Source organism: Rhinopithecus roxellana, chromosome 2 (genome assembly GCF_007565055.1).
Source record: "Rhinopithecus roxellana isolate Shanxi Qingling chromosome 2, ASM756505v1, whole genome shotgun sequence".
NCBI classification, from domain to species: domain Eukaryota; kingdom Metazoa; phylum Chordata; class Mammalia; order Primates; family Cercopithecidae; genus Rhinopithecus; species Rhinopithecus roxellana.
Genome location: NC_044550.1, coordinates 99,056,147 through 99,081,433, shown reverse-complemented (window position 1 = coordinate 99,081,433; position 25,287 = coordinate 99,056,147). Strand labels below are relative to the sequence as shown.

General features: G+C 40.2%; 2 protein-coding genes, 1 long non-coding RNA gene and 1 other non-coding gene across 11 annotated transcripts in view; 2 read left to right on the top strand and 2 right to left on the bottom strand.

The window, feature by feature from the left end:
* The window catches only part of CBR4 (carbonyl reductase 4), a 149,664-nt gene extending 135,595 nt beyond the window's left edge, over positions 1-14,069 (top strand). Inside the window, exon 7 of the transcript XR_004053655.1 lies at positions 14,055-14,069. The gene's annotated coding sequence lies outside the window, so the exon portion shown is untranslated. The remainder of the gene's footprint in view (positions 1-14,054) is intronic.
* Positions 1-25,287, bottom strand: part of PALLD (palladin, cytoskeletal associated protein) — a 434,423-nt gene that overhangs the window by 40,007 nt on the left and 369,129 nt on the right. For all 8 annotated transcript variants that reach the window (XM_010384437.2, XM_010384435.2, XM_030918274.1 and 5 more), the window contains one exon: positions 9,962-10,630. In XM_010384437.2, the coding sequence (XP_010382739.1) occupies positions 9,962-10,630 (669 nt within the window). The remainder of the gene's footprint in view (positions 1-9,961; positions 10,631-25,287) is intronic.
* LOC115895787 lies at positions 2,897-2,999 on the bottom strand. Its single transcript, XR_004055903.1, has one exon. It is a non-coding gene; the product is annotated as a U6 spliceosomal RNA (small nuclear RNA).
* Positions 19,129-24,754, top strand: LOC115893598. The gene is made up of 4 exons (XR_004053656.1): positions 19,129-19,728; positions 22,792-23,007; positions 23,406-23,498; positions 23,760-24,754. It is a non-coding gene; the product is annotated as an uncharacterized LOC115893598 (long non-coding RNA).

Sequence of the window (25,287 nt, the reverse complement as noted above, 5' to 3'; positions counted from 1 at the left end):
TGAGTTTTCTGATACCTACGGTGGAAAATATGCTAACTGATTAAAACCTGCTATTCTAGGTTTGTCCCTTTTAGTCATTTGCCCTGAAGTTCAAATAAGATAACACTAGACTTTACGAACTGATTTTGATATTTAGGGAGACCCTGAGACAGTAAGAACCACAGGAATTATTTATAACTTCGATTTCTAGTACCATGCAATCCTTTAACAAACACGTACATAGCTTGCTAGTTTTCCTAAGCCTGGACCCTCTCTCCTCCTACTGCTTTACCTGGGGTTGTTATCATCAGTCTTCAGCTTAATGACTCCTTGGAAAGGATGTCCCTGAGTAAGCCTGTCCCATTAGTTGTTTTCTTGGTAGTTTCTATCATGTTTGTTTTCTTGATAGCATCTATCACTCTGCTATTGCTTTTTCATATTGTCTCTCCCTTACCATGGCTCCTTTGTTAATCACAGTGCTATTAACAGACACTCAAATAATATTTCTGAAATGAGTGAATGGATGTACTATCTATCTCTACTTCTGATTTCTCTCTCCCCTCCCCTCCTCAGTCAAGAAGACTTGTGCCAGAGCCATGTGAAATCAGACCATATATAAAAAGTCAGCCTCAGGACAAGTACAAATTATACAATTTTAGATGTAAAGTTCTCTGCATTTGACTACAGCCTTGCATCTGAGAACTAGAAGAGCTAGGTTCTGAAGTCATCTTAAAGGTAAACTGAAGACAGCCAGCTCTCTGTTACATCAGCAAGGACTGGGAATACACACGTTCCCATTATTACTGTAAGCCTGTGCGAGGTAAACCATTGCACAACTATGTGCTGATGAGCAACCTTCGATGACAGAAGGCACCACTGTGTTTCTGCAGGTAGACTACACTGAGAGCTGTGTTCTCAGCACAAATGAGAAAGAAACCGGGGACAGGGGGACCATCAAGGTCAGAACAGGTCATCTCAACAGAGGAGCAGAGAACTGGTTTTTAAAAGTCAGCCACAAGTTCCCTTGGACCAGAAAATATCTGTCTATTCACTGTAGAATAAGTCCTGTTCCTTGGGAAGCATTTCTCAGTATATTTGACTCTTAAAGGGACTTAGAACAACTGCTCTGGAACATTTCATAGAGTTGTCACCTTGGTTTGTGTCCCTGTCACAAGGGTAATTTATCCTTTCAAAGGGTACAATTACAATTAGTCTTTGGCTCAAGTAAAAACCCTGATTATTATTATTATTATTATTTTCACACTGTTGCCTAGGCTGGATTGCAGTGGCATCATCTCAGCTCACTGCAACCTCTGCCTCCTGGGTTCAAGCAGTTCTCCTGCCTCAGCCTCCTGGGTAGCTAGGATTACAGGCACATGCCACCACACCTGGCTAATTTTTGTATTTTTAGTAGAGACAGGGTTTCACCATGTTGGTCAGCCTGGTCTCGAACTCCTGACCTCGTGATCCACCCACCTTAGCCTCGCAAAGTGCTGGGATTACAGGCGTGAGCTACCACACCTGGCCTCTATCTTTTAACAAGTCAATTCCCTCAACATATCAAGATTTCCAGTGTTAAGGGCAGTTACTTAATTCCTAATTTCCCACAATGTTAAAGAAATTTTCCTCTTTACTTACAGAATTTAAGGTACTCATATTTTCTTGGTTCCAAATAATTAGCACAGAAATAAAAATTAATCAACTGAAATATGTTTTCTCTTTTTATAGACTGGGTTTCACTCTGTCACCCAGGCTAGAATGCAGTGGTGTGATCACAGCTCCCTGCAGCCTTCACATCCTAGGAGGCTCAAGCAATCCTCCTGCCTCATCCTCCAAGTAGCTGGGATCACAAGTGCATACCACTGTGCCTGGCTAAATTTCCATTTCTTGTAGGGACAGGTTCTCCCTATGTTGCCCAATCTGGTCTCAAACTCCTGGGCTCAAGTGATCCTCCTGCTTTGGCCTTTCAAAGAGCTGGACTTACAGGCATGAGCCACTGTTGCCAGCTGAAAGATATTTTTAAGTGTCTAATAGTGATTAGACAAATATTTATTGAGCATCTAGCAGAGCACAGTGCTAGGCCAATACATCAATACAAGGCCTGTAAAGCCTAGAAAAAAAGAGTTGGTTTCTAAGGTAAGTGATTGTTAATGCCTGATGACATCATGGAATTCTATGTATGAAGATTTTATGCATAAAAACGAAAATACATTTAAAAAACCCAAAAGCTTCATCATGATAGTCTGAACACTAACAGTTTTTGCTTCTTAGTACATTTAATTCAAGTTAGTATATTGAATAACTGTACCATTAATTACTTATATCTTCCTTTACTGATCTTTCTTATTTGTTTTTCCACAAAGAAAAATGAGAGAAAATTAGAATTTGGACTAATTTATATGTTTGTACATACATACATAAGTGGTGATGGGAACTGTAGGTTCTGTACCCAAATAGTTAGGTCCTGAAAGAGGACAATTTATAGCAATGATGACACATGCATTATTTACATTATTTGGTGCCTTGTAGATAGCATGTACAAATACTTGCCTCTATAGTTGGAATGATCATCACTATCTACTACACAGTTTATATTGCATTCATCCTTGAAGGCTATGAAAATTAGATTCTGAACCTAGAGTTTGCTGTTAGGCCACCTCTGCCTCCTACTAAAATGAATGTGTCCAGCCTATCAAAGATTCTCTTCAACAAGCATGAGCTCCATGACATATTGCATTGCAAATCTGACTTTCTGCAAATGTACGTGGCTGGAGATATGCCAATCTTAGCAGTCAGTACTTGAAATTGAAACTTGAAGGGGAATAAGAAAAGATTTCAGTGGGCAATATTTACAATGATTAATATTTGAACATTTTTAACTTACAAAAATGGCAGTTTCATAGAGGCTATATGGTTTAAAAATACAGAGTACTTCATGACTTTGTGTGTCATCCTTGCACAGAGGCCATGCTAATCTTCTCTGTATCATTCCAATTTTAGTATTCGCACTGCCAAAGTGAGCACTCAACATTATTTAAGTGAGATGGCAAAGACCTCCCAAATCCTAAAGGATGGTCCTTGATCACAGAGGCTGATAACCGAGTTGGGGAATAAGTTAAGGAACAAACCATGTGGAACCAATTCTAGATGCAACTGGAATAAAAAAGAAACAGAAAACAGTGCTGGCTAGAATGACTGCAGAAAGCTCCATGAAAGAGGCAAGTTCTAAGCCCTTGAAAGATAATAAGGATGTAGACAAGTAGAATGGAGAAGAAGAAGAAGAAATTCAGAGTCAGCAGGAATAAAGAAACAGATGTGAGAAGCTGCTTTTTTGTTTTATTTTGTTTTAACCACTTAAAAGCTGTGTCGTTTGGGCCAGTGACCTGATGACCATATGTCTCAGTTTCCTCCTTTGTAAAATGTGGGTATTAACAGCTTGTATCTCATAGGATCACTGGGTAAACTACATGAGCCAATGTGTACTAAACACTTAGAACAGCGCCTGGTATAGTAAGAGTGGATCTGAAATATCAGTGGATCAGAAAATATTCAGCATGGAAGTGAGTCACAGAGACGAGATTGGCCGAGAGAAACAGAATGGAAGAGGGGAAGGAGTTTAAAAAGATGCCAAGAATTCTTGACCAGAATTTCCAAGAATGTGCAAATAACCCTTACTGATTGCCTTCTCAGTGTTCAACTCTGTTCTAGGTGTAGAAATACAATGTTGAACTAGGTCATGGTAGTTAGAAAAACTGCATTTTTATGGTGGATATGGCAGAAAGAGATAAGAGAAAAAAAATGGAAGGCAAGACATATCAGGAGGTGGTAAACGCAATGAAACGGCAGAAGTATGAATAGATGACTGTATCAGTCAATGTGGTCCATCAGAATTCTGAGGTTGACTCTACAGTGGTGGCCTAAACCATAGGAAGTGGCTGGCTACGTGAGACCTACGGGGAGAGCATGGCAGTGCAGAGGTCCTGTGACCGGAACCAGCCTGGCAGGGCCAACAGATGGGCACTGTGAATGAGGAAAGAGGTATAGAATACAGTTTTCTCACACTTATTCTAATACGGAACCTCTTCTCTTTTTCAGAGCATCTCACTGGACTAATGTAATTCAGAAGCACTTTACGAAATTGTGTTAAACACTGAGGACAGGGTTTAGGGGTAGCATGCAAGGTGAGAGTTAGAAATAAAAGTGAAGTATTTTGAAAGGGGAGGCATGAGGAAAGAAAAGCAATGATAAGTTTTGAGGCAAAAATTTGGCAACTGAGTTTGTTTTCCTATAAAACTAATGCTATGTTAGAGTTTGTAAGATGGTTGTAGTTCTGCTCCCTGAAGTGGCACCTTCCTTTGATAAATGAAGAATAGCAACTCATTAGGAAATAAAAAGAGTGGTGACAAAGAGATGATCTCCTTTTTTTTGATGGTTTGTGCAATTAAAAAAATAAAATAAAGTAGTATTCAAAGTTAGTAGTTACCAAAACCAGAACTCTTCACAAAAATCCATACTGAGGCAAACCTTAACCAATAAAGCAATTCGTAACAGGCCTCCCGGACTAAATACTTCATTGTATACACACTTAGCCCAACTGTACAAAAAACATTACTGATCTGTTTACTCTGGCTTTAACAGTAAGTCATTTGTCATTTAAAAATAATATTGATGTGGTTATGATAAAAACATCTCAAACATATACACAAGCATCTGGAAGGTAAAGTCTTCCAGATTCAATCAGCACCAAATCCCAAGTGATTTCTTTTTTTGGCTACTGAATAGTCTTGAAAGCATCCTTCCCTTGATATGCTATTGTAGGTCAATTCCGTGAGTAGATTTCAGAAACTCAAATTTCCAGAGCACAATATTGATGTAAGAGATAGGGTACCAGAATCAACCAGATAATTTAACTATTACAAGTCCTGTTATTCTACTCTTCTCACATTCAGTGAAATCTGATGGTAACTAAATTCCACAACATTTCAGAGTGAGCAAATTCATTAACATGTTGGCATTTAAATATCACTTATATTCAAGAATATAATGCATTAATTAATATATAAAAGAGCCCAAGATATACAAACTGAGTTTTTGTATGTCAATTCTATTTTCCTTTTACTGAATTTTATGGTAAAGCAAAGGCTGCTAAAGTACAAAAAATGGGCACCTTAAGCTCATATTTAAAGGAAAATAGATAAATTTATTCTAATATCAAATTCTCCTCACATTGTATTTTGGGTTCTTTAAAAAAGAAAATGACAAAGGCACATGGGTTTTTTTTTTTTTTTTTTTTTTTGAGACAGAGTTTTGCTCTGTCACCAGGCTGGAGTGCAGTGGCGCAATCTCAGCTCACTGCAATCTCCGCTCCCCAGGTTCAAGTAATTCTCCTGCCTCAGCCTCCCGAGTAGCTGGGACTACAAGTGCACACCACCATGTCTGGCTAATTGTTTGTATTTTAGTAGAGAAGGGTTTCACCATGTTGGCCAGGATAATCTCGATCTCCTGACCTCGTGATCCACTGGCCTCAGGTTACTTCTGTTCATTCATTCTGTACAACTTGGTACACAGCCGTACAGGTCTGATTTTGAGCTACCCCAGGGGCAGAGACATTTCAACAGAATAACCCAGTAGCAGCGGATCCTGGAGGCCTCACCTACTAATTTGTTGGTAAATACTTGCCCAGGATTGGATACAACTTGGTAAGATACTGGACCCTAATGAGCCCATAATAACACCTCCAACCCCTTCAGGTCAGAGAATGAAAAGCCCCATGCTATCTGTTTCCCCAAAAATAGGAGAAAGATAGGTATAATGAGATGTCTGCAAAGTACATTGCAGCTTGTATCTGTTGGATTCTTTTTCACTGGTTACTATCTAACCACGGTCTTGACTTGAAAACTGTTTAAAATGCCCTGTGTCATGAATCTTAAAGTACAACTAAATTTGTTAACAAAGTTTTCCTTGACTCAGGGGATTCTGATTGGCTGCTTCTACAACAGTTTTCTTTAATCAAGAAATGTTAGACATTAGAGTTATTCGAGATGAACCTAAGTCATGCTATTCTCTCCTTGCTCAGGCATTTTTTCCAGAACCCTGGGAACTCCTGTCACCTCTTGAGTAACAATGATGACAGTGTCCCCACCTACCTGCTTCCTATCAGGGAGAAAGAGAGGGACAATGAGATAATGTCCATAAGGAGCTGTGGGCTTATATAATAAAAGCTCTTATTGACACATGCTCTTGTGACAAAGATGCGGCAACATTTCAAACCAAAGCCCTGCTTACATAAAAGAGGCAGTTAAGAGCATACAACATTGTGGCTCTGTGGCTATGTGGCACTCCCTTATGAGCACAGATTCCAAGAATGTGAAGATGGCAAAAGAAACAATGCCAGTCTGGTTCCAGAGATGGACCTGATCTGATTCACCTTTCAGACTTAGTACAGCTGCTCAGAGACCAGCAGAGGCAGAACTGCCACACTATGCCTGTCGGCACTGCCCAATCTTCTGGGTTTCTTCCATCTCTTAGGGCTGATTTACTATGTAGAGAAACATGGTTACAGCAATGATGGAGGCTGTAACACCAACTTACCAGCAATAGTGAGGGGAGTAGAATACATTAATTTTATAAAAGTGCAAACAGATTTCTCTCTAAGGCATGCTCTCCTTACTGCCTCCATCTAAAAGGGTTTGTCAACTTAGTATTTGTATCTGTCGACAGCTTTGAGCAGGGCAGTATTTTCTTTGCCAGTGACCCCAGTAAATTTGGGGAAGATGCAGCATAAAGGAAGAAAGGCATTTGAGGAACTGTATGTATAGAAGTTCCCCAGACCGCAGTCAACCTCTCTCCAGCTCACAACAGCAGCATGCAGTTGGCTGAATGCGGTCTGGGGAACTTCTATACATACAGTTCCTCAAACGCCTTTCTTCCTTTATGCTACATCTTCCCCAAATTTACTGTCCTTTGCCTTGGCTTTGTGGTTTATCACTGACATCCATGACCTTTGTTCCCTGCTTTGACCTCTGCTACACAAACATATGAGAAACAGAACCTTATCTCCACTGACTGTTTAGAAACTTAGTACTTACTAACCTTCCTGTCTACAGATTAAAATAAGAACAATGCGAAACAAACAGAATAAAACAGCAAGTATGCAAGTGATGATTAAGAAGACTAAGAGGGGCTGGGCAAAGTGGCTCATGCCTTAATCCCAGCCCTTTGAGAGGCCGATGTGGGCAGATCACCTGAGGTCAGGAGTTTGAGACCAGCCTGGCCATCATGGTGAAACTTCATCTCTACTGAAAATACAAAAACTAGCCGGGCATGGTGGCTCACACCTATAATCCCAGCTATTTAGGTGGCTGAGGCATGAATTGTTGGAACCCAGAAGCGGAGGCTGCAGTGAGCTGCAATCGCACCACTGCATTCATTCCAGTCTGGACAACAGAACAAGACTGTCTCAAAAAAAAAAGAAAAAAAAAAAAAAAAAAAGAAAAAGAAAAAAGAAAAACTAAGATATTGGAAATTTATATTTAACATTTTGGTAAAACAAGGCAGGTTAAAAAAAATCTAATGAATGTCTACTTCATTGCGTTATATGTAATCAGTCTATTTGTTGGTACTTGATATATATGGCAAAACCATCCAGCTAAAGAAATAACACTTATAAGTGAAACTGAATATATACATCTTGTGATAACTTGGCAGTTCCTGCAAGTTCCAGGATGCCAAAGTCATGGCAGCCCTGATAGGGACACTCAATCTTTAGCAAATTATTTGGATTATTATGATAAACAAAAATAGTAACATTTTTGTTTTTAATTCAGAATGCAAATGACAGATCCCATAGTATGCCAGAGGAAAAACATGTTTCAAAAGACATATGTATCAAACCAAAATAATGAATTCTTCAAGTGTGTGTGATTTAGCAACAGGAAAATTCCTTGAGGACAAAATGGTAACCACATAATAATGGCTTACTGGGCTGGCATGGAGCTAACAATCTGTAGTCGGGTATTTCCACTTAGATGTCACAGCATTTACCTATCTTTGGGTACAGTTTTCCATGGCCACAAAATCAGCATGACTTCCCCATTAATTTTTTTAAAATGGCAGGAATGACTGGACTCTTGTGGTAACAATTATAAGCTATTTTGACTCCATAAAATGAGTCACTTTGAAAGATGGTGACAAGAAGCAAGTGCTCCTGTTACTTGAAGTAAGCCCTTAAAACTGCTTAAGAAGGTTTCAAAGTCACTGATTAGCACAAACTGCTGTTTCTACTAAAAATGATAAATGGCACAGTCATTACCACCTTTGCCAAAGTAATCTTTGATCAAATTCTTTATGAGAAATATTAGAACAGATTATTTACAGTACTCCTCTTCCTGGGAAGCAAGACTTGGTATCCTTTTAATGAGAGAGGAGGAAAAAGTGTCATGCAACAAACTCTGGCTCTTTGGGTCTCTCTAATAGCTTCTTTGTACCAAGATAATACACTTCCTTTTCTAACAGCTAAATAAAAGCTCAAAGAGAAAAAGCAGGGGAGAAAGACAAAGGTTCTCCTCAGACAAGTTGACTGATAACTTTTAACAGAAGTCCATTATCACGTCATTACTATATTTGGCTCCTTTATTGGACTTGTTTCTTTACATATTCATTTGACTGTGTTTCGTCCAATAAGGATTTGAGAAGAAGGCAGATTTCAAATTCATGTAATCAACATTTAGGAAGTGCCCAACAAAAGAAGCAGTGCTAACTGAAGCTGCCTGGTACACCTCGTGGAGACCCGACATAGAAATGCTGGCCTTTAAGGTGGCATAAGTATATCCTAGCAATGGAACACTTTTATAGATGAAGGAAAATAACTTGAATTCTAAGATCTTCTCCTTTTTGCTCTTTAGTAGAGTTTCCTTCTTTTTCTCTCTGAACAATAGTATGCTTCTGGCAAACTCTGAAGTAGGATTTCAGCAGGAAGAGTTGAGATACTGGTGCTGGCTTAACCTTTGCGAGCACTTACTCATTTTTGAAATCTTCAGTAAAATGAGTGAGTGCTAGCTTTTACTCATTTTACTCTTCAACCAAACATGCCAAACATCTGTACTGTATTTCTTTTGAGGATTTTACTGTACTTCTGTGGTTGTTATTTATCCTCAAAGTTTTTCCATTTTAAAGACCTCATAGGGCTGCCACATCATCACTGTGATGTAAGGAGAGACATATTAGATCACCTGCAAACAGAAACAGATAAGAGGAGGCATGTAATGTATCTCGAGATCACAGGCCAGGGACAAAACTGGCAGCATCATTTCTCCACTAGGTTGCATACACCCTCATTTATCTACATTCTAGTCAATCACTAGATTCACACAAAGGCTTATTTCTTAAATCTGTTAATTTAAGTTTTTCAAAAACACTAAGTGTATACTTAATAACCAAACTCCTTTGCACCCATTGTAATGCTGGCATGAAATATTATAATAAAACACATAGTTTAGTGGTGAGAGCATGGATTCCTGTCTCGGTTTAGTGGCTATGTGACCCGGGGCAATGTATTCAACTCCTACACTCCTCAGTAGTTTAACTGGGGCGATGCTACCTCTTAGGAATGTAGTATCGACTGAAATAGTATCTGAAATAGTATACGTGAGTTGCTTAGCACAGTGCTCGGTAAACGGTAGCTAAGCCCCTCCCCCCGTCATTATTATTGAGAGCACTGCATAGATTTTGAATAGTTCCTCATGAGAATCTCATATTAATTCAGACGAAAAAGTTCTGATTTTGATCATGTCAAGTGGCCACGCAAGAATCACTGAATCAAATTGCCATTAAGAATTTTTACATCGCATGGAGGGAAATGTGTGAAATGTTACTGAGGTGCTCTGGGTTGCAGGCTGATGGGCGCGCCTGTATGGGATGTGGGAGCCCCAGGGCGACCCGAGGTGGAGAGGCAGGGAGGCGGAGGCCTGCGGCTGTTACTCACGCGGGGGTGACACCCTTGGGCAGCCCCAGGGCGTTGACGGCCGCCGCCGGCGGCTGCGAGGGCAACAGGGCGCTGAGGAAGGCCGCAGGCGTCTGGCTGTGGCCGAAGCGGGTGGCGGGAGAGCAGTGGGACGCCTGCCCCGGGCTCGGGAGCGGCGGTGGTGGCGGCGGCAGTGGGAACACGTCGGGCACCGGGAAGGCAGCCGTGGGGCTGAAGACCGGGGGCGGCGGTGGGGGGGGAGACGGCGAGGAGGAGCCCCACGGGGCATCGGGCTCGACGCCGAAGGGCTGCGCGAAGGGCGGCATGGGCGCGCGGCCAAACTGCCTTGGCGTCGGGGACATGGGCGACGGGAGGCTGGACGAGCTGGGGCTGGAGGCCGGCGTGCCGTGGCCCGACGCGGGCCCGAGGTTCTGCGCGGCGATGAACTGCTTGGGGCGCGCGTAGTTGAAAGAGCCGGAGGACTGCATGGCGGGGGCGGAGCGGGAGGCCAGCGCGCTCATGGGCTCCGGGGACGCCGGCGGCGTGCAGGCCGCGAGCTCGGGGAAGGCGGGCGGCGGCGGGAAGGGCGGCGAGGGCGGCGCGCTGCGCGGGGCTAGCGGAGGCTGCCGGGCGCCGGCCTCCTGCTCCAGTCGGATTTGGTTCTGGAGTTGCTGGATCTTCAGAGGGTCCCTGTGGGGAGAGAGAGAAGCGACACCTTCAGAGAGGGAACAGCAAGGAACGTGCATTCCAGGCGTGAGCTCAGCTTGTGAGCATCGCCTGGCACTTAGGCCAGCTGCAGAGAGCACCCAGGGAATGGGCACACATAGCAGCCCGAAGTGTGGTGTGCCAGCAGTTCATTCTGGACCAAGCGCTAAGTCAGTGAATTATGCTCGCCCATTTCACTGTCTCATTTAAGTTTCACATAAGGTGATCCCAACCAGTTTACAAATCCTGATGGAAATTTTGTCTGACTTCCAGGAGCCATATTTTGTTTTTAACGGATCAAGAAATATTAAGAGAAAAACATTTCGACATCAGTTCTCAATCCTCTCATTCGCAGTCAATTTTTGGTAAAAGAATTCTATCAAAATGAGAAAGTTAAAAGCAAAAAACAAAAAAACAAGCAAAAAAACCCACTTGGTTGAAGTTATATTTGGCAGATTTAGGTGAGTCCAACTTGCCTACTTCAGTGCTGTCAACTCTACATTCAATAAATACCACACGTGGATTTAAAAAAAATTACTTTAATCTCTACATTTGTCCCCTAAGAAAGTCTTTATGCAAAATTTTAGTAGTAAAATGAATTGCCAATTTCTTACACAAACCTTAATACACACTGATATTGCATGCTGTTTCAAACACAGGTAAACAAGTGACATCTATAACAGGTAGCTGTTCAATAAACAATAGGAAAATATTTTATAATAATGTATACTTAATTCCCCAAATATTTACCATTGGTAAGATATAGTTCAAATTTTTATTTCTGAAATAAGAGTAAGCAGCTAGCAATGATCTAGTATCTCACTCTTTTACTCCAAAACTTTGCTGTACATCCAGGATGTTTTCCTTTATTCACATGAGGTAAACATAGGGACCAATAGCTGTTACAAGAAACTTCAACTTCAGGTGGCACTATAACAAGCAGATGAAACAAGTATCTATGAATAGACAGTAAACCTTTCACAACTAAAAATCAGACCCCAAAACTTTCTTATCCATAGGCAAAAATCAAGCCTTCAGAGACTCAGCAACACAAAGAATTGAAGCGGCCAATAAAAAGTGAAAAAATATCTAGGTCTTTTCTCAAGTATCATGAGCTGTGGGAACATCAGCAAGTTCTAAACTCTGTCCTGTGTCTTCTGTTCCCTTCTATAATTATCCAGTAAAGTGATTACACTTAAGTCCATGAGAAGACAGACACACTTTCTTGGGAACTGAAAGGTGTAATGAGGAGATGGTTCTATGTTCTTAATAGGTACAGAGCATCAAATACTTGAACAACAAAGAACTTTGTGGGATCCTATTGAACTTGAGTGTTTTAAAAGTAGCCATGTCACTGCTGGGATTCACCACTGCCCTGAAATTCCAGATGTCTATGTGGTTTGGGTAGACTGTCCAGCACATGTGCTCTTGCATTCATGCATTTAGAACTGGCCCAGGAATAGAACTCATAAAAACCACCCACTAGCTCTAAAATCCATTATCCAGCACTCTCCATTCTGAGTCCCCAAATGCTTCATCTCCCTGCCTTTGCTGTCTCTCTTACATTTCCTCACTAGGGCAGCATGCATCCCCGTCCCAGGATGTTTACCATCAACACTCTTCCACAACCTTCAGCTGACCTCTGCATCTGGATTGGAAGCCATCTGTGTGGCTCTCCTCAAAGGCGCTGCTCCCCTACTCTGTCCCCACCTGGGCTCACAATGGCCAAAGCCACATCTGTGTTTTAAGTATTTTAGGCTTGGCCTGACGTCAGCAAATTGCTGTGTGTGGTGGCTCTGCTGAAGTAGCTACAGACATCATATCATGCCCTGTACCTGATGTGAGGATTCCCTGACCCCAGGATTAGGGAGTGCCTCTTGAGAGCCAGTCTTCAAAGAGACCAGGGCAGGAAAGCCCAGACCATGACTATATTGGTTCTAAACTTCTCTATGGGTCAACCTATTCATTCGGGCATTAAAAAGAACCACCATGTTTGCTAACCCAAGTGGGCTTAAAGCTGTGGAAGTGCTATCTTTAGTATGAAGTGACAGTTTAAGAAATTATTAATGTAGCATTTCACAAGAAATGAATGGGCATTCTAGTGATTTGGCTGCTAGTATATACTGCAGTGAAGAACTTTGCTAGAGTTTTGACCTCCCCATTTTTCAGTGGTTCAGTGAGGCATGAAGAATATAATATGCAGGGACTGGAGGGGGCGGGGAAAAGGAGCACAAACACATCTTTTGAATTTTAAAGTGTCTCACTTTATTTCTGTGCAAATGATAATCTTTTAAATACTTGAGTTAAATGAATTTCCTATCTGGAATGTGATGTGATGAAATGCACAATTTTACCATTTTCTTCTTCCTCATTAAGCTATTTTTAGAAAAGTTGATTTTCACAGAGATTAAAAAAGGCCAAAAGAATGAAAGGTACCAGAAACGCAAGGTTGCCTATAGCTTTTGGAAATTACTTCGAAGTTATTTGTCATAGGAAATTCATTACTTCTTTAGTTTCTCCATTTTTTTTCTGCTGTCTTTTCTCTGAAAAAAAAAAAATGAAACTGAACTTTTTGGAAATACTAGCCAGCTACTAGCTTGTGGGGTCATTGTGAGAATTAAATGATGAGCACAGTGCCTGGTTCGGAGTATGAGCTCAATAAATTATCTTTCGCAGAAGAAGAGAATCATATCAATCCTGGTTACTTTACAAACCAGACCTTTTAAAACAGGAACAATGTTTAATTATTGCAGGGGGTTTCTCTTCACCTATTTCCATTGCAAGTGACTGGCAAAGGAATAGCAGTGGCAGGTGGGCCGATGGGGAACTGGAGATGGGGCTGTCGTGAGACCAGCTAAGATGGCTGGTTTTAGCACTGCTCCTCCCCCTTCTCCTCATCACGAAGCCATAGGGCACTTACCATGTGTCTAGCACTGGAGACACACACCAACCCTAGGAGGCAGGGATTGTTATCCCCATTTAAAAAATTCACCATCAGTTAGTGAGGTCAAGTAATGTGTCCAAGGGCAGAACCTGGATGTGAAGTGCTGGCTGGCTCAGAAGGCCTGGTGCTACATCATTCTCTATAGAGTGCTCAGTAAACAAAAAAGGTTTGTTAAAATGTTGGCTATTATTACTACATATCACTTTTTCTCTGGGAAACTGCAACCCAAGTTTAAAATAAATGATGTGAAAGTAAACTTCCGCAAAACAACTTTTATTTAAATTGGAAATTCCTGGTAAGTCTCTCTGGAGCAATATTTCGATTGCAAGTAATTTATCCCCTGCTCATAATAATAAAGAAAGGGTATTCATAATCATCTAGAACAACTCTTGAGATCACAAAGCTAAAAAAAAATGGGTGATCTATGAATAAATACGCTGTTGGTTTATATGCTTTCTTTCATAGTTGACTGTATGATAGAAGCCATTGTATGAAGAGCTACAAGACTGCACCCTCTGAACCATAAGCTCCTCTGGTCCTGATATTTATAAGCACTTTAAAGGTAAGGAGGGTAACTTTTGGCATCTTCACAGCACCTGGCCAAACACTAAACATGGTGGACTCATCACTGTCAATGACAACAATGATACAAATTTCTTACTGCAATTTCTGTACCCCATTGGGTTCATCAGGCATATTCAATAGGACATTCCTATACTAGGAGGGTCCCATATTGGACTGGGAAATCTTAAAAATTTTCAAATGAAGGTAGGTAAATGAATTAGGGGTAAGCTGGTAGGTGTTCCCACAATGTATTCCCATCTGGCTAAGATTAGCTCAGTATCATATGCATGAGACTTCAATGTATCAATTATGGGAATGTATAAAATAGAAAATAAAACTCCTACAAGGGCTTCCCACTCAGGTAGTACCGGTTCAGTTCCATCTATAACTTTATTATAGTAATGCTTCAATTGTCTTTTAAAATTCTATTACTCATAGCTCAATTGATATCTTCATATCACAGAAGCTAGGTCCACTGCATGAAGGTCAATATCTAACAACTTGATTTGTTTAGCACTAACTTATGATTGCCCATTGGGAAAAGGCATATAAATCACAATCTTAAGAATAATCACAGTAAGGATTAATAAAAGACAAATAAGAATGTATTACACTAGGCTTATAGGAGGTTGTACGTACAAAAATAATTAAAATACATTCCCCTAAGGTTAGGGGAGAAGGCAGGGATAAAAATCTGGATTTTCTAGAAAGTACTATAAAAAAAAAAGAATTAAAATTGATTACTGCTTGGGAATATGTATAAGTTTAAAATGTATTGCAAAAGGACACAGGTTTCTTTACAAAGCCCTATTTGTTGACCTTCAATGCATTCTGAACCTTTTGTAAATTGTGTGACTTTCCAAACAAAGCCAGAACTGAACACAATTATGGAGGAGGGTTCAAGGGAGAAGTGACCTGAGTGAAATCAGCACACGACTTGAGTCTCTTTTAGAGAGACTTTTCCTTTGTACTTAGATAAGAGCCATATTTGGCTCTGCCACAGAAAAACAGTAGCTTTGTATGTCTTAATGCATAAAGTTGATCTCTATTTGAAGTCATTCCATGTACCGAGAGAGAGAGAGAGAGAGAGAGAGAGAGAGAGAGAGAGAGAGAGAGAGAGAGAGAGAGAGAAGGAGCAATTGAAATTGATGACCAATTCCTAATCCTCCTGGGAACTTCTGTGGAATATCAAAGGATGGCTGAGTCTCTCATGTAACATAAGGAATAGGAATGAGAGTTGGGGAGATGGTGCTCTTCAAGGGTCAGTAGCAATGTGAACTGTTTCTCAGAAGTTGACTCCTGCCGCTGGCTGCCAGATGTTGAGATCTCGTCTAGGAGGTCTGTGGAGATCCAGCTCTGTGGGATAAATGGTCACTTTGGCTCTGGGAGGGCTGCAGGATGTGGTCCAAAGCATTTATAGCCCCACCAGAAGAGCAGGATTTGTAGCCTGATATAAATTGCATATGATAAGGGACAGACTTTACCAGTGCCTGCAGTTGTGATGTGCCTGATGAATCTGACTAACACAGAACACTGGCGCTTCAGCCCCAGCCTGTTTTTTAGGGAGGAATCCGAGGTCAGCTTCTAAAACAGTTAACTCTGCATCACAGTTAAATGCCCAAAATGATTTTCATTTCTACTGATGCAAAGGCCAGTGAAAACTGCAGCAAGATATTAGTTGATTCTTATAAAAACTATGCTAATTTAGTGGACATTAAAAGGAATTAATACTGACTCTTCCTAATAGAAAATGTTTGGTTTTAATTCTTATCATAGACAAAGTACATTTTTGAAGAAAAATCTGTTTTTCAACCTTTTTTTTTCAATGCTTGAAGCAAAATCAGTGATCTCATTTCTAATCGAAACTCCAAAGAAAAGCTCCCTGTGAGACAGATTTTGAGGAACTTTAAGTTCTTAAGTATAAAATTTCTCTGAGATTTTGAAGAATTAGGGAAGAAAGGACAAATATTTTACTTTCTGTCTTCCAATGAAATGACGAATTTGGCATATTTTAAGGTTTCATATGGTTAATGTTTCCCCAACTTTTCATTTTCATTCATCATAGTGGCTGGTGCCATCCCTTGTGTCAGTCCCATCATAGCTTATGCTTGCTGGGTAGAATACATCCAAAACAGTGGTATGCAGTCAGTATTTGTAAGAGTTGATTACTACTAAGGGCAGAGTGTCATCTCTTTCCAAACAAATAACCATAATCTGCTCCCCAAATGTCTTTACAAAAAATAGCAATCCTCCCCTTCGCTGAGCCCTCCATTTTCAGTATCTTCCTCTTTACTCTCAGGGAAGCCACTCAATAAATATCTGTTGAATTGAAGTTAAATCCCTAGATTTCTATGCAATGTAAAACTCCCTGTTCTATCAAGCTATATGGCATTCAGCAACACACAGTTGCATTTTCCTAAGGGAGTACTCTTAGAAATAAAGCCACTATCGTGCAGGTTATTTACAAGAAAAAACATGGAGTCAGCCCAGTAGAGAAATGTTCCAATAGTGTGGCTCCAGCTCTGCCACATTCTGTTTATGACTTTGGATACTTCATTCATCCTTTCTGGGGTAGTTTTTCAACTTTAAGGTCCTAGTAAACTTTTAGATTTTATGACCTGTCCTCTTTAGCCCTGTAAGATTTAAACATTATAAAGAACCTAATTTCAAAGAAACGGGTAAACTTGGACAACTGAACAAGTCCAAGTATGGTGCTTATTTGTGTGTGTGCATATATTAACCTTATGCAGATGCTGTTTTCACACCGATTTCAACTGTTTTTGAAAAATGTATATATCAGTTTTTGGAAAACAGAAGATTTTAAAGGCATTTGAGAGGCAGATAAAAACAATTCCATGGTAAATCTTCTTACAAAAGGAATACTTTATTCTGTGAATAATCTGTTCTGTGAATATTCTGTCAACTAACTGGCTAACACTAATTGTATTTTTTTTTTCTTAAGACAGATATACCTATAGATAAGTTCTACCCAGATCAAGACAAAAATGGCTTTTAGGTTTTATGTGTCTCAAAATAGCTTCTATGGGGCTAGAGTTGGATGTGGTTCTGCTATATAATGCTTTCCCTTAAAGGAAACATGCAAACTGTTTCAGTGGTAAGTGGCCAATGTTCTGTTAATAACTCTTTCCCCTCTTTCTGCCACAGCTCTTTGGATGTTTTGGCCTGATTTTGTAAATCTTCCAAAAATTCATTTGCCATTTCATTCAAATATGAAGATAGGGTTGTGCTATGCTCAGCAGTCCCGTGGCTTTTCTCTGCCCTCATTCTTGATATCTCTGCAGCCTCTGACAATGGGCTCACCCACTCCATCTTTCTTGAAGCACTCTTCTCCCTTGACATCACTAACACAACTCTCCTTGTTCTACTTCTGGGACTGTGCCTTACTTCCTTCACTAGTTCTTCTCCATCACTCTAAATATGGGTATCCTACCAAGATCTAAACTTTATGCTCCTCTTTGCACAAGGAGTTAGTCAACTGCATCACTCTTGCTCCCTGATCTCTTTAACCCAGCCCTCAGTCCTGAATTCTATTATCCACTTCCATGTAATATAAATGTGCTACTTCACTTCAAACTTATGTCTAGACAGAGCTGCTCTCATCCCGACCTAACTTGTCTCCCTAAAATAATATCTGATATTTAAGATACCCACAATTTGGCCTCAAACAGTCCTAACAATCTTATCTCCAACTAATGCTGCTCTCTTTCTACCTTTTCATTCTTCTAAGTTTGTTACTCTTATTGTTCCCCAGACTGACTGAGTTTTCCTTCCTGTTGGCCTCTTCTCATACTGCCCTCTTTTGGAAGGCCACCCCCACCAATTTCTCTCCATCCACTGTCTTCATCCTTTTGTGCCCATTTCAATGCCCATTTCTTCTTGAAGCCCTCCCTAGTAACATCTAGCAGTTCTTACTCCCTCCTCCATACTACTCCAGCCCACAAGGCTGGCACGGTACTGTCAGCTTGGCAGTGGCATTATCATCTCACACACCAGCCCAGATCGCCCAGAGCCAGATGTGTTCTTTCTTCTTATTACAGTATTTTGCACATAGATGTCACTTACCACCTGTCAAAAGATTGCCAGGCATCCTTTTGTGTGGAATACAGGAAAGGGAAATGCAATCTTCTAATAAAGGAGATATATATGTATCAGAGCTCTTATAGTAACAGTACTTACATATTTCTGGCTTGTTAGTATCCAAAATGCGAAACTCCCAAACCCGAGTGAGAGCGTTTGTGAACCTGGTAATGCAGCTCCTAATTTGGCATCTGTGAGGCACTCCATCATGTTCCAGGCAGTGGCAGCCTGTACCAGTGCCCATTTTCCATTTTATTTGGTTATCATCAGTCAAAAATGCAATAAGTTTATGTTTACCTTGAAGAGAAGTGCCTCGGGGATATTTTCAGTACTTGGTGAGAACTTTAGTCATCTCTAGGCAGTACTTTGATAGGACCCATTCTTCCCATCCTGCACTGTTCTACAGCCACTTTTTCAAAACATAGACTGTATCCTGAGATAACAAAGTTGGTCCCTATACAGAGAGAGGAAACAGCTCCCTTGTGTGTCCATTGTGTAGTGTAGCAGGTCATAAAAGACCGGACAGAGTGTTTCTAACAAGGCCGCATTGAATGCCTGTGTTGGGGCTGGAATCTAAAGCACTGATGTCTGCCTGGAACATCACACTGATGTCTGTATTCATTTTTCAAGTGTTGTGAAGTACTGCCCGGAATTGCTTATGGCTGATACTAAGTTAAAGAATGTGTAGGTGGAGGTCATGCTTTATTTCTGGAAGGAGAATGAGGCCAATGGTTTAATGCATGGCAGTAAGCATTCACACAAGCAAGTAATGACTCACTCGTAGGTGGAGAATTGAATGAGTTTCTTCTTAAAGTCAATTTCCTGAAACTCCAAGTGTGGCAGACATCTGTTTTTATTCTCTACCATTCTTCTTTCATCTGGTAACCGCACTCCTCCCTCCCTTTACAGATCTGCTTCTACCCTATTCCTTGTGGGCCACAATCTTCTCGCCCTTGGTTGCAGGGTGAGCATGTGATCCAGGACTAGTCAACTGTTATATGGCTTCAGCAAATTATCCAATGATAAGTATATAATCCAGGTCAGGCCAATCAGAGCCTTTCCCTGGGACTTTTCATACTGAAGATGGAAGGGAAATGTGTCTAAAAGGATAGAATCACCTCGAGTTCCTGGCCATCATGGAAGGGTCTACAAAAAGGAAGCTAGTACATAAAAAACAGCCAATTCCTTATATAAAAGAAAAAGGGAGAGAGGCAGTTAAAATTGAAATACTATTTTAGCAGCTGGATCCAGATAACCCTCAGACCAGTTTTATCTCAGAATTTTTCTTTTTCTTTTTCTTTTTTTTCTTTCCACTTAAACTAGTTCAAATGGTCTCTTAACACTTTTTAGAAAGTGGCCTTGGAAACCAATAAGTCCCATTTCTTATTTTACGATATGCAAATGGAAACACAGGGAGATCAAGAAATTGCTGTTATCAGCTGGTTGGTACCAAAGGCCCAACAAGAACATCTTGCTGGTAAGAACAATACAAAAATTAATCTAATAGCACTATCAGAAGTTGATGAATCAGTAAATGGACGAATTCATATATTGTTCATAAACTTGTGAAAAAAACTACCAGAAGGGCTAAAAACAAATAGTTTAAAGTGTTTACCTCTGGAAAGTAAGACTAGAATGAGGTGGAGGGAGGATATCTTTTATTTTGTAACTTAAAGAAGGTCTTAGACAGTTACAAAATATCCTGGAAGCCTGAGAAGGGTATCCATTCATCCATTTCCTGTGTTTAAAGCCACCAGGGGAGGTCTTTTCCAAAGAATTTCATCAAGCATGACTATTGCTACTACTACTGCCAGCACCAACAGCGTCACCACTATCTAGTGATGAGAGGTAACTGTTACAGAGCACGTACTATGTACCAAACACCATTCAAAGCACTTTATCCATCTAAACTCATTTAATCTTTATAAAAACTCTAGGAGAGAGGCCACTTTTATTATCTCCATTTTACAGATGAGAAAATTGAGGCACAAAGATATATAGTAAGTTGTCCAAGATTATGCAGCTGGAAAGAAGTGGAGATGGGACTTAAACTGAGGAGCTCTGGCTCATGACCATGATGTTAGCACATCTGTAACCAAAGCACCACGACTTATCTCGTATTTACCACATGCAGTGTGACTTCCTCAGATACAGAGGACCTTTCTGATTTGGGCTCCACTCAAGACTATGGCTCTAAGTCTGCCTCTCCTATCCTCTGTTTCTTGGTTACTGAGATATAGATATTACAATGGAGCCTAAAACAGCTATAGAGACAGCCAGGCTATGTTCTGAACACATTCCATACATATAATTTTAGGTAGTTATGTCTTATATGCTACGCTTAAAAACATTTATTGGAAAAACTATAACAATGTACAAAGCAACCTGAAGGAGTTGATTTTGAAACTAAGAAATTAAATTTGCTTCCAGAATTTCTTATTTCAGCATAAGTACCATCAACTAGCACTCATTATATTGAGAAACTAATGAGTTGTTGGTCTGTACTAGCCAAACATCATGTATTTACAGCTAAATATTGTACTTCCAAAATGTGAACAGGAAGATGAAACCAATTAATAAAGGTTCTTACTTCATATTTTCCAAGTATCATATTAATTCGAATTTCTGAGAAAAATCAAGAGACATATATCACATAAGGGCAATAAATACTACCACGGAATTTCATGGTATGGAAGTTCCTACATACTTATGGTTTTGTCCTTCACTCTCCTTCTTGAACACAATGTTTGTGGTAGAAAAAAAATAAATATAAGAATAATAATTTCCAAAATAATTGGATTTGAATTCTTAAAAATAGCTTGGTATTTATTTATGTGTTTGTTTATGAATAACACACAGAGTCTTGCTCTGTCACCCAGGCTGGAGTGAAGTGTATCATCTTGGCTCACTGCAGCCTCAAACTCCTGGGCTCAAGTGATCCTTCTGCCTCAGCCTCCTGAACAGCTGGAAATACTGGTGCGTGCCACCACACCCAGTGGGTTTTTTTTTTTTTTTTTTTTTAGTAGAGACAGGGTCTCACTATGTTGCCCAGGCTGGTCTCAAACTCCTGGGCTCAAGCAGTCCTTCCACCTTGGCCTCCCCAGCTGCTGGTATTACAGGCGTGAGCCACGACACATGGCCTAAATAGCTTTGTTTTTAAATCACCGACAGCCCCTTTCAGCATCTCCTGCCACTGGGCTACTTTGTGCTTTCCCTGGTAGAAGTGACTGTGCCACCAATTATCTGTGTGGCCTTGACTAAATCATTCTCAGTCTGACTTTCTTCATATCTTTGCAGTATAGTTGGATTATTTTTAAATAGTCCCCTTTAAATATTTTTCAAATGTGCCCATGCTATAAAATTCACTCTTTAGTCTTTCAAGATTGTACATCTATCACTAATATCACTCATCTGTTATGCTGTTCCATCTCTTGAGATACTGTATCACTAAATATGATGCAATTTAGAAACATTATATCACATGGTGAACACTATAAAGATTACTTTTCAAATTTCTATTAAGATAGGCCTATAACTGAAGAACTAAACATTTCTGAATAAATAATAACAATGTAGCCAATAACATTTTCTACATATTTTGGTCTTGCAATCAATGTGAGGAATGCACATTTGGATCTGGATTCTCAGAGTAATTTACTTCCTCTTACAAGTCTACCATTGCTAGTTTAGGTGCTAATGGCCAAGATAGACAAGCCAAGGGGTCTGTGGTGTGAATGCAGGGCTTGCCTGATCTCCAGACTCCCTTCCCAACCTCTCATCTGAAGAAGGAGAAAGTTCTTGAAAAAGCTCAAAAATGCATTTTGGCAAGCTCAAGAGATGCAGCTTAGCAGCATGAATTAAGAGGCTTGTGACTGTGGAAAAGAACAGTAAATTTTAAATGGCTTTGGCCCTTCTTAGCTTTTGACCAGCTGACCTTGACATTCCTTAGAGGCCAAAGGATGAGATGCAGTGAAGACAGTGCTGCCTAGCCATTTCCCCTCAGGAGGCAGAACCAGTCCTTCCAGCAGTAGATGAAGTCTATCCAGTGTGTCTTGGGGAGAACTGTAATAAATGAGGTTCCCTCCCTGAGAAATGACTAAAACCACAAAAATAATTTCTTAGATGAAACAGCTCAATTATCTAATGTAATTACTCCTAAGGAAAAAATGAGAGAAATTTATCATAGTTACATGAAGTTTCCAATGTGGTTATATATGACTGTGTATAGTCAACAGTTATTCATCTGGCAGTTCTATCAAACAGAGTTTTCTTTAATATGGTATCTGTTTAATATGTTTCCAATACACTAAAAATGCTGTAAAATCTTGAAATGCTTTTCAAAAGAATACTTTATAGATGTACAGCTGTAGTATTGAGCTTATTTTGCTGTACTTTATTAATCTTTCCCAAAACATGTAAATAATGAAGTTTGTTGCACACCACATCTGGATTTCATGATTATTCTGTAAGACTTATACAATAGATGGCCCCTCATTTAGGGAAGTAGTATATACACCGGAATGTGCCTTTTCTTTTTAAGATTTAAAACAATGGAAAAAGTCACTGAAGTATGTATAGTATCTGTGTGCCGAGATACACAGGAAAGCATGGATCGTGTGGATGGAAGGAACCGGGATCATCTCATCCAGCTGAGTAATAAGTACGTTTGGTGCAGTGCCACACAGGAGGCCACCAGCAGAGCCCAGAGTAGTAACTGGGTTTCTTCACTCTTAGCCTCTCAAGTGATGAGACCAAGGTGAGAACTCCTTTCACTAAAAGGCTTAATCTTTTAAATAGCTGAACCAGAAAGTCATTTCTAACAAGAATACAGATAAACATTACAAAGAACACAGAAGAGATATGTTCAAAATCTGTCAGGTTCCAACAAGAGATACTTTTTCCCTGAAGAGAGAAGATGAACCATTGCCTAGAAGTAATGTGTAGCTGACTGTCCAGCGGTTCTATGTCTGAGTAGCACAGTCTCATCACTCGTGTGTATGTGTGCATATATACATGTATATGGCTATAGTGGTATCAGCAATCATGCATATTTTCAAGCTTAAATATGATGAAATTGTTAAAGGACTATAATTCTAAGTAAAACGAATACAGAGTATACTTAATTACACTTCTGTTCCCAACTTGTCCTTTTAGGCATGATCTTATCTCTTGATTGTGGCCACCAGTAAAGAAAAGCATATCTCTAATCTCAGAAGCACAAGGAGTTCATACAGGAAACCAAGATTAGTAAGTATTTTTGTGGTGACTACCTTTTGAATAAGACTGGATTAATGTAACAGTTAAAAGTATAGAAATAGAAAAGTTACGAATTTACTAGTGATTTTTTTCTTTGCTGTGGACATTTGTTGATCTTTAAAATATATCATGGGAACAAATAAAACATCTATAGAATTTACAAAAATGTCAAAATGAACCAGAAGACATTAAAGTCATTCATGATATACGTTAATGACCTAATAGAGGAAACTTTTTTTTTTTTCCTTTCAGGAGCATCATGTTATCATTTTTCAAAATTACTATGTAGGATCGGTGGAACACTGGACACTGATGGAGTGGGCCCTGCATCCTTCACTGCTTCCTCATGGCAGGATCTCCAGGAACGGGGCCCTCTTTGCCTGTCTCCTCCCTTTGTGGCGAATATGGGTGGGGGATGGATCTGGGCGTGCTCAGATCAGCCCCTCCCTTGCTCTTCTCTCTTTGGATCTTGCTCGCAATCAGAGGGCTTTTTCTTCCTGTTTTTTGGAGGGTGGGATCTGCGTGGAGCTGTTCAATGCTGCCTGTGACTGGGTATTAGTATGCTTAGCTCCCTTGCTAACAAGTGCACCTTCAAAGCAATAGTCATTATTTAGCATTTATCCGAAGAGGCTGGCCCCAGCTCTGGTGAAGGGCAGAGAAGGTGTGGGTGGCCTCATATGTTCTCAATGTCACAAAATGATAGCATTAAACAGACCCACTCCCTCATGGAAGGCAATGTGACGACCTTCTATTGATATTGCAACATGTGTCTCTGGCAGCAGGATCTCAGTCCTTACGTAAGGGATACGGGATGACTTCCTCCACTTCATGTATATGCTCTCCCTAAGCAGATCTGGCAGATGCAAATTTATCCGTATCTTTTCATTACCAATGAAGTTTTAGTATCCACATCCCGTCTTTGTAACCCTTTTTATTTCAGCTGATCTAAATAATTAGTTCAGATTTACCCTGACAAATGTCTTTTACCTTATATTTTTAGTTTCTTACCTTATAACAAAATACTACCATCAAGTTTTGATTATGAAAATGGCTGAAGGCAAGGGACCATATGAGAGAGTGCAATCAACAACATAGTCTTTTTGCCCAACAGAATTTGACATTTTTGGCTTAGAGAATTAAAGTACAATGACTGTTCCTGAAAATCAGCACAGTAGTCATGATAAAACTTTTTTCTTGGCTGGGCACAGTGTTGCATGCCTGTAATCTCAGCACTTTGGGAGGCTGAGGCGGGAGGATCACTTGAGCCCAGATCTTGAGACCAGCCCAGGCAACACAGTGAAACCTCGTCTATGCTAAAAATTAAAAAAAAATTAGCCAGGTGTGATGGTGTGAGTCTGTAGTCCCAGCTACTTGCTTGAGCCCAGGAGAACAAGGCTGCAGGGAGCCACGATCACGCCGCTGCACTCCAGACTGGGTGGCAAAACAAGATCCTGTCTCAAAACAGAGCAAAACAAAACAACTTTTTCTTTTTAAAATTGAACTCCTTATTATAACTGCAGACATTTCTATACAATATTTCTTTTTAATCTCTTTTGAAATTAAATCCTATTTTTAAAAGAATATACATGATTAAATAAAAACAAAAAACCCCTCCAAACCCTATTGGATTTCCAACCTCAGCTCACAACTGATACCTTATATAAAAGTTAACTAATATCAGTCTTCAACAGGCCAGGGATGGTGGCTCATGCCTATAATCCCAGCACTTTGGGAGGCTGAAAGGGGAGGATCACTTGAGCCCAGAAGGTTGAGACCAGCA